This window comes from Phyllobates terribilis, unplaced genomic scaffold (genome assembly GCF_046119375.1).
Source record: "Phyllobates terribilis strain yellow unplaced genomic scaffold, ASM4611937v1 Scaffold_9__5_contigs__length_417890890, whole genome shotgun sequence".
Classification (NCBI taxonomy): domain Eukaryota; kingdom Metazoa; phylum Chordata; class Amphibia; order Anura; family Dendrobatidae; genus Phyllobates; species Phyllobates terribilis.
In genome coordinates this window covers 183,955,282-183,968,732 of record NW_027362769.1, presented here as the reverse complement: position 1 = coordinate 183,968,732, position 13,451 = coordinate 183,955,282, and the positions used below count along the sequence as shown (strand labels likewise).

Here is a 13,451-nt window from a genome sequence, read left to right as displayed (position 1 = left end):
GCTGGAGGACAGCTGTGCTATATACATGTTATATGGCGGTACGCTGGAGGACAGCTGTGCTATATACATGTTATATGGCGGTACGCTGGAGGACAGCTGTGCTATATACATGTTATATGGCGGTACGCTGGAGGACAGCTGTGCTATATACATGTTATATGGCGGTACGCTGGAGGACAGCTGTGCTATATATACGTTATATGGCGGTACGCTGGAGGACAGCTGTGCTATATACATGTTATATGGCGGTACGCTGGAGGACAGCTGTGCTATATATACGTTATATGGCGGTACGCTGGAGGACAGCTGTGCTATATATACGTTATATGGCGGTACGTTGGAGGACAGCTGTGCTATATACATGTTATATGGCGGTACGCTGGAGGACAGCTGTGCTATATATAAGTTATATGGCGGTACGCTGGAGGACAGCTGTGCTATATACATGTTATATGGCGGTACGCTGGAGGACAGCTGTGCTATATACATATGTAGAATAGACTTTGTAGCTGCAAAAATTCTGAAACATTGTAAATGATGAATTAACTGAAAAAGATTCTGGATAATGAAAACAACGTCCTCAATGTTTGGAGGAAAATGGCACAAAAGGAAAAAAAATATATATATTTAAAAAAAAAAGAAAAAAAAAAAGTGATGATCTGGGGCCACATTGTAACTCTGGGGTACGTTGGGATTGGGCCTCTCCTCCGCATCGGGTCTGTGAGCAGGAGCGGCACACTGCATGAGCGGGCGCAGCGGAGCGGCACACTGCATGAGCGGGCGCGGCGGAGCGCCACTTTCTGCATCAGCGGGCGCGGCGTGTTGGAGCAGCATATTCTGCATCAGCGGGAGTGGCGCGTCGGAGCGGCACACGACCAGGAGACAGGGGGTAAAATGTACCAATTTATTATTATACAGTAGAAATACAAATCAGTGCGATTAGCATGGAAGAAAACATAAGTGGAACGTCCCGCCCCACCCCCGCCCCGTGCACATGTAGAAAATCCCAGACCGCCAGGTTGTGGGAAGGAAACCGAAGCGTTCACAGCGGCGCCCAGTCCTGGGGTCAGCGATAGCGGCACATGTACGGAGTCACGATGGCCGCCACAGACAAGAGCAGGGGCCCGGCCGCAATATCATTCACCTCTATCAAAAATACCCGACACGGTATCAGAAGAAATCTATAGGGATTGGCACAAAGTGGAGGATCTGCCAGTGGCACAGACGGGCGTAATACTGATCATAATACTAGTATAATGGCACGTGTTGCCTGCTCCCCCACCGCCGGGAGCCCCTCATTACTTATACATTAGTGTTCTGACGATTATCCCAAATCTGGAGCCTTAACGCCCCGGAAAGTTTACTTAATGGTTTGAGAAGTGGTGCGCCCCTGTAGAAGCTGCGGCACCCCACAAAGTTACCCAGAAGCCATCAAACAGTTTAAGGGTTATTTTCCCCCTTAACGTCTCTGCTTGCTGTCAGCATGCTGAAAAGCCACCCGGATACCTTCCACAGCTGAGTGTTTGTTACAGTTGTATCCACTCTACACAATTCCTCTGTGAGCTGAACAGAGCCCCAGACTGATACAATGTAACAAACCATCAGCACGGAAGAGCTGACAGTCTAGACCGATACATAGTAACAAATCCTCATCTGAGAGAACCTCATGACGTAAATTTCAGCTTTTGGAGGCGACTAATCACTGACAGCATCAGAAAGTTGCAGCATTCGGCTCGTGTAATGACGGCACTGGTATCGGAAATCTGACGACGGGGGTGAAAAAAAAAAATCCAAAAAGCCCGAAAGATGATCCAAAAGGAAATCTCCGCAGCCTACCTGCTATATACACCCTGTGTTATTGACTCTAGGGTCAAAGGTTACTCTGAATATAACCCACGCCCGGCCACAGCTTAGCAATTTAGCAAAAAGTTTTGTTTTTTTTTTCCTATATGGACGTAGGTCTTCTGCTCCAGTCACATCCAGAGCTGCATACAGAATTCTGTAGGACGTTCCTCGCCATAATACTTTGCAGAAGTGTGTGTGGAAGACGGGAAAAAAAAAAAAAAACATTTCCCACAATGCAATGCAGGAGCATTCTGGTAATAACTGCAATTAAGTATTGAAATTAACTCTAGAACTGCTGCACGTGCCGATTACAAGTTGCATTGCAACCAAGAAAAAGGAAAAAAAAAAGTGGATTTCACGTCCTCCGTCAGGTAAGGACTACTGCAGGTTTGTGCAATAACTCCGCAGAATTGTGAATGCAGCTCTGGGTGTGACTGGAGTAGAAGACACAACGTAAGCCAGGATCGGCGCAGTATTAACGCCAGATTTCATAAACAACATGGCGTCTGAGAAATCTAAAAGACGTCTCCCCGCGCCTCGAAATCTGAAAAACTTTACTAAAAACCACAAAGTTTTGCAATGAGTAAAGTGCGGAGAAAATTGCACCAAGAGGAAATTTGGCAACGGAAGCGAAAAACGAACAATACAACTAAATACAATTACCCTATGGATGATAGGAGTTTTAGTCCTCGCCCAGTGGTCTCGTGGGGCTGAACACTTTCCTGGTAACTCACGCCCCCTCACTAACTACCCGTTCTCTGGATCCCGGCATCGCTACGCTGGATCAGCCACGGTTTTCTGTGCGAACCACCGGCTGTTTATTTATTTTTTTTTTTTTTACTTTGTCACAGAAAACATTTTTGTTCCTTTTTGGCAAACAGGAAAAGAAAGTGAAACCTCAGTTATAAATGGAGGGGATGACGCGCGTCGGCTCTTTCCCCTTTACGTGGCGGGGTCCGGCGCCGGCCGCGCTGCTTAGTCTTTATAGCACTGAATCAATTAAATACTAAAATGCTGCATTAGAAAAAAAAAAATCAAAAATATATGCGAGTCGGGTGTGGAGCAGGGGCGCCGCTCGCTGCAGCCCTTCACAGGTGGCGTCGTCCGCCGCCGCGGTCACAGTAGACAGCAGCGCTGTTTGAAGCTCTTCTTGCTTTTGCCGCTTTTCTTCCCATTCTTGTCCTTGTTCTCGGACATTTTCTTAGCCCGGATTTCTCGCATGAGGTCAAAGAAAACCTGAAAAACGAAGGGAAAAAAAAGCGCATTAGTCAATATAATCTGCACAGAGCTCTGGGGCGCAGTCTGAACTGTCGCATGCTAGAGAAGCTGCAGCCAGCAGAGTGCGGGGTCCTCCTGACACACCGGGGGGGGACGGAGCCCTCACCTTGTCTACATTGGCTCTGGTTTTGGCGGACGTCTCCACGTACTGTACGCCCCACTCCTCGGCCTTGCTCCGGGCGATGTCCACAGCGACCTGTCTCCTGTCCTCCAGGTCAGACTTGTTACCCACGACCAGCAGAGGGATCTTGTCTTCTTCTGCCTTGACGCGAAGGATCTGCTCCCTGTAGGGGGAAAACCAGCAGGACGGTGATTAATAGGCTTTTTGGGGTGAGCAGATTTTCTGGCGATCACTTGTGGACCCCCGCCCCATAATACTGCCACGTTATAAGTGAATGCTGGATCCTTTGCCGTTGGGATCCTGCCTGAGACCATCGGTAGATAATTACTCAGACGTGATCTCTGCACAATGGGACGGGACATTAGGACTCAATGCCTCGCCATATAGGCTGATCCCCCCCACTCTGATCTGCTCTGTGTCCCTTTCACTGGGGTCTGCCCTCTCTCCACCAGTCACAACTTGCTATATTTTGTTAATTTATCCCTCACGAGGTTACACGTCGCTTAACAGGAGGCGAAGCCCCGGCGCTGCAGGCTGCGGCACGTTCCGGGTCAGTGCATCATGGCGCCTGGTCTCCAGCTCCTGTCTGTTCTTGTCCTCAGAGAAAACTAAATTCCTCAAAAGCAGGAAAAAAAAAAAACCAAAAACACCGGAGCCGAAAACAGAGGAGAAGACGACAGGAGAACGGCGCAAATCAGCAAAAAGCTTTCCGAAACTGAAACTCTGCCTGTCCAAAGAGCGCCGCCACCAAACCTCTGCTATAAAGATCACAAGAAAAGTAAGAAGTGCAAATCAAGCAATGTATAGAGTCACTTTACATACGCACTAAAGAATGCTCAACTAGCAATTACCCAATTTACTATACAAAATGTCTGTTTGATTTGCAGTGGTTGGCTGAATTATACACCAGAGCTGCACTGACTATTCTGCTGGTGCAGTCACTGTGTACATACATTACATTACTGACCCTGAGTTACATCCTGTATTATACTCCAGAGCTGCACTCACTATTCTGCTGGTGCAGTCACTGTGTACATACATTACATTACTGATCCTGAGTTACCTCCTGTATTATACTCCAGAGCTGCACTCACTATTCTGCTGGTGCAGTCACTGTGTACATACATTACATTACTGATCCTGAGTTACATCCTGTATTATACTCCAGAGCTGCACTCACTATTCTGCTGGTGCAGTCACTGTGTACATACATTACATTACTGATCCTGAGTTACATCCTGTATTATACTCCAGAGCTGCACTCACTATTCTGCTGGTGCAGTCACTGTGTACATAGATTACATTACTGATCCTGAGTTACCTCCTGTATTATACTCCAGAGCTGCACTCACTATTCTGCTGGTGCAGTCACTGTGTACATACATTACATTACTGATCCTGAGTTATATCCTGTATTATACTCCAGAGCTGCGCTCACTATTCTGCTGGTGGCGCACAGTCACGTCTATACACCGTGACTCAGCTGTATATTTAGGTGTAGTAGTATTACTGTGGGGTTGTGCTGGGATTTGTAGTTATTCTGACCTGAACTCGCTGGTGGCTGTGAAGGATTCCTGCTCTGTGATGGAGAACACCAGGAGGAATCCCTCTCCGCTGCGGAAGTAGTTGTCGCGGATGGCTGCGTAGTCCTCCTGGCCGGCGGTGTCCAGGATGTCTATCTGCACCTCCTCCCCGTCCAGCACCACCTTCTTCCTGTAGCTGTCGGCCTTCGTGGGCTCATAATCCTCCACAAACTGAGAGCGAGAGAAGAAAAAAGGTAACATCCTCCATAATCCCACAACCGATCCCTATAGATCACAGTGATCAATGGATCGGTGGCGGGGGAGGGGCGGCGTGTTGGAGCGGTGCCAAGGATCATGCCATCGCTAGCACCAGTCCGCAGTAATGGCTTCCATGTTCCTCCTTTGCCCAGCAGCCGCTTGCTGTCAGTGAATAGAGGCCGGTCGCACTCAGTCGCTGAGGTGTTTGTTACAATGTATCCGCTCACAGTTCAGAGATTTGCTGCTGCTGCTGCTGAATGGAAACGTTCTGGTTCCCATCCAGAGTCTGAAAATCCAGGGGGCTCATGTCCACCCTTCACAGCTGCAGGATCGTCACAGTGGACGAGTAGAGTGATTTCCGGCTTGTCTGACTCGTCTTTACGGAATAAGTTGTGATTTGTCTGCTGTACTTTTATTACTTTTTCATAGAAGCAATAAAGCTCGGCCTTCTCTGTCCTCCTCTCCTGTACTGGCTACAATTGTGGCTTTTACTGGAGAATCATTTGTCACCTCCTCCCCTCCCCCACACGCATCGGGACCCTAAAAGGAATCGGTCACCCTGGAAAATGCCATTTCCCTGCAGATAAGGGGTTAATCTGCAGGTAAAGATGCTGCCTGGCCCCCCGGACTGACACCACAGACACCATATAGGTATTTTAGTTTTCTATAAAATAAAAAGTGTAGGAGGGGAGAGCGGGAGGGTCAGGAGTAATTACCATATTTTTCGGACCATAAGACGCACTTTTTTCCTCCAAAATTTTGGAGGAAAATGGGGGGAGCGTCTTATGGTCCGAATGTTGGGGGGGTGTATATTTATGTGTGGTGTGGGGGGAGCGATATCGGTGGAGGAGCGGGGCACAGGAGGCAGCAGCCGCAATACTGCAGCCTACACTGTCCCCGCTGCTAAAGAAAATGGGGAGCAGTGACTTCCGGCAGCTGATCTCTCTTTGTGAGCCGCGCGTGGCAGTGACGTCATGCACGGCTCACATGGAGAGATCAGTGCGGGCAGACCGGATGCAGCGCTGGAGGAGAGAAGAGAGGTGAGTGGGAGTGTTTATTTATTTTTTTTTAATGTTCAGCATGATGGGGATGAGGGGTGCCATGCATACCCAGGACAGGGATGAGGGGTGCCATGCATACCCAGGACAGGGATGAGGGGTGCCATGCATACCAGGATGGGGATGGGGACCACATATAGAAGAAAGGGGGGCGGCATATATACCAGGATGGGGGATATTGTCAGAATTGGGGAAATTACCCCTATACTAGTGTCAGCAGAAGACCCCCGCACCCCTTAAAAGTGCATCATGACCACATTTTTTGCTTAAATTTTTATTTTTTTATTTTCCTCCTCTAAAACCTAGGTGCGTCTTATGGTGCGGTGCGTCTTATAGTCTGAAAAATACGGTATTTTAATAACGTTTCTACTTTTCTTAGCATTTTGCTAAGTGTCCGTCTAATCAGAAGAAACACATCGAGAGGCAAATGATTTGTAAGCTTGCTCATAATGCATCATTCTCGGCAGCGCATTGCCCCATGTAACCAGGACATGTGCTGCCGAGAACCATGATGTTTTAGGCAGACAATAATTATAGCAACTGTATTACGGGTTGTTCTGTGCACACAGTAGTGCGGTCAGCCGGTGTAAACAGGTTATTAGCCGTCTACTTGCAGCCTAGAGCACATTATTTGCATTACTACACTCCCTAGTGTACAGGCATGACACGCAGGGCGGTAGTATTTGCCTTTTGGCTCTTTTTTTTCACTGTCATCCAACTTAAGAAAAAAAACAAAAGTGATACATTGTTTTACTACCTTTTAATGTAACCATGTTATTACCTGAGCCTTGATAGTGTTGGATACATTTTACCTTTCTACATTGTTTTGCTCATAGTACAGAGGACCCTGGTTGTTACATTTGAGGGGCTTTCGTCGCTGTCTCTCTTAGAAGTGGGCAGCCGAGCACAGCCGGCTCCATACTGTCAGTGGCAGGACCATCCCGGCCCCCTTTATGCCTTGTTAGAATTAACCCCCCGCTGTCACAGTCACCCACCCACGCTCCATAACTCCATCCCACCACAGTCAAACTCCTTAGTAGTCAGGGTCATTATTCACCAAAGCAACTTTGTGGTTGAGCTGCCAGGATCAGAGTCGTCTCCGAGCCCCAAGAACCCAGTGACGAATTTCTCAGCCGCATTGGCCTGGAAGACGCGAGCGCGGCAGAGTAGGTATGACCGCGCGCTGACAGTGTGGCGCCATCACTCACCTCGTCGTACATGAACTGCAGGGTGAGCGCAGACTTGCCCACTCCTCCACTGCCGACCATGATCACCTTGTGCAGGACCAGAGAGCTCTGGGTTTTGTTTTTGTTAGCTGCCATTTCGGATGAATCTTGGGGCTGCAGTCATGCACCAATGGGCGGCGCACGTAATCCCAATAACTGCAAAACACAAAGAAAGAAGTGATGACCCGGAGGCAGTCAGCAAGGAGGAGCCTGCAGGGAGTCCGGGGAGGTGGGTGACGAGGAGCTGCACCGTCCGGGCCCCTCAGTGCACCGCAGGCGTTACAGAGGAGAATCGTCATATCTGATGTCAGAAGACAAACTCCTGCACAAAACTTTCCATATTTACTCCAAAAACCCCGGGACCGGATCACGGCATTCACCGCAGCGCCACCCGCAGGTCACAGCATACTAATGATTCAGCTCTACTTCCTATTAACAACCCGGAGACTTTCCACCAAAGGAAAATATAGAAGTCACAGGGAGGAAAACAAATCCTCCATCACCGCGGCCGAAGGGCAGTCACCAGCCGCAACTCCGTGCGGGGTGTGATCTGCAACGCTCCAGCACTGATATCACCTCCAGACATTACACCATATGTGACTGATATCAGCCCCTTATAACGCTCCAGCACTGATATCACCTCCAGACATTACACCATATGTGACTGATATCAGCCCCTTATAACGCTCCAGTACTGATATCACCTCCAGACATTACACCATATGTGACTGATATCAGCTCCTCTTATAACGCTCCAGTACTGATATAACCTCCAGACATTACACCATATGTGACTGATATCAGCTCCTCTTATAACGCTCCAGTACTGATATGACCTCCAGACATTACATCATATGTGACTGGCATCAGCCCCTCTTATAACGCTCCAGTACTGATATAACCTCCAGACATTACATCATATGTGACTGATATTTGCTCCTCTTATAACGCTCCAGTACTGATATGACCTCCAGACATTACATCATATGTGACTGATATTTGCTCCTCTTATAACGCTCCAGTACTGATATAAACAGATCACATTTTGAACACTGTCCCTTTAATACTCTGCACAGGAGGGGCCGCGCTTCCTGCCATTGTTCTCCCTTCATGGACATCTAGTGTAAACTTCCCGTCCATGTATCCGGTGAGATGAATACGCAGAATTTAGCACGAAGGGTCACCACCCTCAGTGAAGACTATAACACAACCATAGACATCCCCTCCATCTTATTCCAGGGATCGCATCTCATATACACAGCGCACAGGGGGCTCATTAGTAGTTACGGTGGTCCGCCCTCATCAGCAGCGTAAAAGCCAAAAGTTCTAAAAAACACATCGAAGGTAAACCAATACATCAAAGGGCAGAACGTGGCTGATAAAAGAGCGATTCATAACCAGGAACCAGAATTCTTTCAGGGATGATCCAGACAAAGCAGAATCCTCACCATAAACCCTTCCCCGTGACTCCCAATGTAGTGACTGCACCAGCAGAATAGTGAGTGCAGCTCTGGAGTATAATACAGGATGTAACTCCGGATCAGTAATGTAATGTATGTACACAGTGACTGCACCAGCAGAATAGTGAGTGCAGCTCTGGGGTATAATACAGGATGTAACTCAGGATCAGTAATGTATGTACACAGTGACTGCACCAGCAGAATAGTGAGTGCAGCTCTGGAGTATAATACAGGATGTAACTCAGGATCAGTAATGTAATGTATGTACACAGTGACTGCACCAGCAGAATAGTGAGTGCAGCTCTGGAGTATAATAATTTTTATTTATATAGCGCCAACATATTCCGCAGCACTTTACAATTAAGCAAGGACATGTACAGACAATAAATTCAATACAAAGTAAGACAGTTTAAACAGTTACATTAGGAGTGAGGGTCTGGCTGCTCGCTGCTTACAATCTACAAGGCAATGGGGGGACACAGTAGGTGCAAAGTGCTTGTTATTTCAGGTCAGGCAATTATAATAAGTCGGGATTTTCATATAAAGCTGTATGATCCGGTCATCAGCCTGTATGTATAAGTGCAATACTCAATTACCGAGTGCAGTTATCGTGTGCATGGAGGGTGTGGAGACAGATGAAGAGTAGGGAACAGATTCTGAATGATACTTAGAAGGAGGGAACAGGGGAAAGTTAGTTTCCTGAGTAGTTGAGGTGGTAGGCTTGTTTAAAGAGATGGGTTTTTAAAGCGCGCTTGAAGACATGGGGGCTAGGCATCAATCGGATCGTCTGGGGTAGAGCATTCCAGAGAACTGGCACAGCACGAGAGAAGTCTTGGAGACGGAGGTGTGAGGTTCGGATTATGGGGGATGTTAGTCTTAGGTCATGTGTAGAACGGAGGGCAAGTGTAGGGCGATAAACAGAGATGAGAGAGGAGATATAAGGTGGTGCAGAACTGTAGAGAGCTTTGTGGGTGAGAGTGATGAGTTTATATTGGACCCTGTAGCGAATGGGTAACCAGTGTAATGACTGGCAGAAGGTGGAGGCATCGGTGAAGTGGCTGGACAGAAATACGACCCTGGCTGCCGCATTCAGGACAGATTGGAGAGGGGAAATTTTGGTAAGAGGGAGACCGATCAGAAGAGAGTTGCAGTAGTCCAGACGAGAATGAATAAGAGCTACAGTAAGAGTTTTAGCAGTTTCAAAAGTGAGAAAAGATCAGATTCTGGAGATGTTTTGAAGATGCAGGTGACAGGAGCGAGTGAGTGATCGGATATAGGGAGTAAAGGAAAGGTTAGTGTCGAATATGACCCCAAGGCAGCGGGCGTGCTGCTGGGAGTTATGGTTGAACCCTCCAAGGTAATTTCGATGTCAGGTAGAGTTAGGTTAGTAGAGGGGGGAAACAAGAAGTTCAGTTTTGGAGAGATTCAGTTTAAGATATAGGGAGGACATGATGTTAGAGACAGCTGACAGACAATCCTTGGTATTTTGTATTAGGGTAGGGGTGATGTCAGGGGAAGAGGTGTATAATTGGGTGTCGTCAGCATAGAGATGATACTGGAACCCAAATCTGCTGATTGTTTATCCAATAGGGGCGGTGTATAGAGAGAAGAGGAGGGGGCCTAGGACTGAGCCCTGCGGACCCCGATAGTAAGGGGATGAGGAGGGGAAGAGGAGCCGGCAAAAGATACAGTGAAGGAGCGGTCAGAGAGGTAGGAGGAGAACCAGGAGAGAACAGTGTCCTTGAGGCCTATAGAGCGGAGCATGGTGAGGAGGAGCTGGTGATCCACGGTGTCAGATTCTGCAGAGATCCAGGAGAATCAGCAGGGAGCAGAGACCTTTGGATTTAGCTGTTAGTAGATCATTAGAGACTTTCGTGAGGGCAGTTTCAGTGGAGTGTAAGGAGCGGAAACCAGATTGTAGAGGGTCGAGGAGAGAGTTATCTGAGAGATAGCGGATTAGACGGGAGTGGACCAGGCGTTCCAGGAGTTTAGAGATGAAGGGAAGATTAGAGACCGGTCTGTAGTTAGCAGCGCAGTTCTGGTCCAGGGATGGCTTTTTAAGTAAAGGGGTTATGATGGCATGTTTAAATGAGGAGGGAAAGATACCGGAAGAAAAAGAGGATTTTAGTCAGGTGAGTGGTGACCACCGGTGAGAGGGACTGCAGGAGATGTGAAGGAATGGGGTTACTGCTGCAGGTTGTAGGCCGAGAAGAAGTGAGGAGCTGGGTAACTTCTTCTGTAACAGGCTCAAAGATGGCTAGTGAGCTTGAAGTGCGGCCGGGAAGGGGATCCAGCCACTGAGGAGATTGGGCTGAGATGTCCTGATGGATGTGGTTGATTTTTTTCAGAGAAATAAGTGGCCAGATCCTCCCCGCTGAGGTTGGTGGTGGGGGCCTGCGCTTTAGGTTTCAGGAGGGAGTTTAAGGTTTTGGATTGTTGGACATTGAAGTGATGAGGGTGGTGAAGTAGGATTGTTTGGCCAGATGAAGGGCAGAGTTATAGGTTTTGAGCATGAATTTATAGTGGATGAAGTCCTCTGCTAAAAGAGATTTTCTCCACTGACGCTCAGCACACCTAGAGCAACGCTGAAGAAAGCGTGTTTGCATCGTGTGCCAGGGCTGCCATTGTCTGTGTCGGATCTTTCTGCGAGTAGAAGGAGCGGCTTCATCTAGGGCGCTCTTCAGTGTATTATTGTAGTGTGACAATGCCAAGTCTGGACAGGAGAGGGAGGAGATGGGGGCTAAAGATGTGTGGAGATTGTCTATAAGCTGCTGGGTATTAATGGCACGTGTGTTCCTATAAGTGTGGTAAGTGGGGGTGTCCCTGGTGAGGAGACAATTCTTGACAGAGAAGGAAAGAAGGTTATGGTCCGAGAGCGGGAGAGGGAAGTTAGTAAAGTCATGCAGCGAGCAGAGACGGGAGAAGACCAGGTCCAGAGTGTTCCCATCTTCATGGGTAGGAGAATTAGTAAACTGTGAGAGACGGAATGAAGAGGTTAGAGAAAGTAGATGAGAGGCAGATTAGGAGAGGGGATCATCGATGGGGATGTTAAAGTCGCCCATGATGATGGTGGGGATAGAAAGTGAGGAAGCCAGGTGGCAAAGTGATCCAGAAACTGATGGGGGAGTCTGGAGGGCGATACACAACCGCCACTCGCAGGGAGAAGGGTTTAAAGAGTCTGACGGTGTGGACTTCAAAGGAAGGAAACATAAGTGAGGGAACAGGGGGGATGACCTGGAAAGCACATTGTGAGGAAAGGAGCAGACCAACACCTCCACCCTGTCTGTTGCCAGGTCTGGCGGTATGTGACAATTTCAGCCCACCAAACGAGAGAGCAGCAGCAGCGGTGGTGTCTGGCTGCTGAATCCAGGTTTCTGTGATAGCCAGAAGGTTAAGGGAATAAGAGAGGAAAAAATCGTGGATGTATGTTAGTTTGTTACACACAGACCGTGCGTTCCAGAGAGCAAAATGGAAATCGATCGGAGAGAGCATGCACTGAACGTTAATAAGATTAGCAAGGTTTCTATATGCAGCTGGAGGAGAGTGGTGTATGCTAGTGGAAGGAAGCCCAGGGTTGGGGGGAGAGAGAGCAGGTGGTGCAATGATTTGTATGAACGTTTTGAGTGCGGTGTGGAGGTAGAGGATAGTTTGCAGTGGGTGAGGAATGTCAGTAGAGCCTCAGAGTTAAACATGGGAGAGGGGAGAGGGGAGAAGGGAGGGGTGAATATGGAGAGAGTGCACAGAATGTGTTAAAGGGAGGGCGAGTTGTGAGAAAGCAGAAGTGAAAACAAATAAAAAGCAGATTGATATGACTAATGCATAATGCAGTATGACTGACCGAGAAGCATGTTTGTATGAATATCTTATGCACCCTACCTGTCTCCTGCCCAACTGCCATTGTATAACTGCACTTTTAACTATTGCACTTAAAATCTATTGCAAGCTTGACCCAGCACACATGCTATCTGGGTCACGCGTGCTATCCCGAGCCAGAGCTGAATATATATGAAATGAAATGTCTACTAGAATCCAGCACCAGATGGTCATACTGAGTAATTAGTCAATTAGCACAAGGCCAGAGAAGGCAATGCTATACAGGGTAAACACCCAATGTTAAACAAAGAGGCCATAAAACAGTGAAATAGAAACAGGAGAAAAAAGAAAAAAAAAAAAAAAAACACACATGGAGGAATTAAATACCATGGAAAAAAATCTTGATAGAGAATAATACAGGATGTAACTCAGGATCAGTAATGTAATGTATGTACACAGTGACTGCACCAGCAGAATAGTGAGTGCAGCTCTGGAGTATAATACAGGATGTAACTCAGGATCAGTAATGTATGTACACAGTGACTGCACCAGCAGAATAGTGAGTGAAGCTCTGGGGTATAATACAGGATGTAACTCAGGATCAGTAATGTAATGTATGTACACAGTGACTGCACCAGCAGAATAGTGAGTGCAGCTCTGGAGTATAATACAGGAGGTAACTCAGGATCAGTAATGTAATGTATGTACACAGTGACTGCACCAGCAGAATAGTGAGTGCAGCTTTGGAGTATAATACAGGATGTAACTCAGGATCAGTAATGTAATGTATGTACACAGTGACTGCACCAGCAGAATAGTGAGTGCAGCTCTGGAGTATGATACAGTACAGCATATATGAGGAGACTGTT

General features: G+C 47.6%; 1 protein-coding gene across 1 annotated transcript in view; it reads right to left on the bottom strand.

Moving 5' to 3' along the window:
- Nucleotides 1–2,041: 2,041 nt before the first annotated feature.
- The window catches only part of RALB (RAS like proto-oncogene B), a 31,595-nt gene continuing 20,185 nt past the window's right edge, over nucleotides 2,042–13,451 (bottom strand). The window contains exons 2-5 of the mRNA XM_073647499.1: nucleotides 7,292–7,465; nucleotides 4,790–4,998; nucleotides 3,230–3,407; nucleotides 2,042–3,081 (exon numbers count right to left, since the gene is read on the bottom strand). Of these exons, the coding sequence (XP_073503600.1) occupies nucleotides 2,962–3,081; nucleotides 3,230–3,407; nucleotides 4,790–4,998; nucleotides 7,292–7,405 (621 nt within the window). The 5' untranslated portion in view covers nucleotides 7,406–7,465 and the 3' untranslated portion in view covers nucleotides 2,042–2,961. The remainder of the gene's footprint in view (nucleotides 3,082–3,229; nucleotides 3,408–4,789; nucleotides 4,999–7,291; nucleotides 7,466–13,451) is intronic.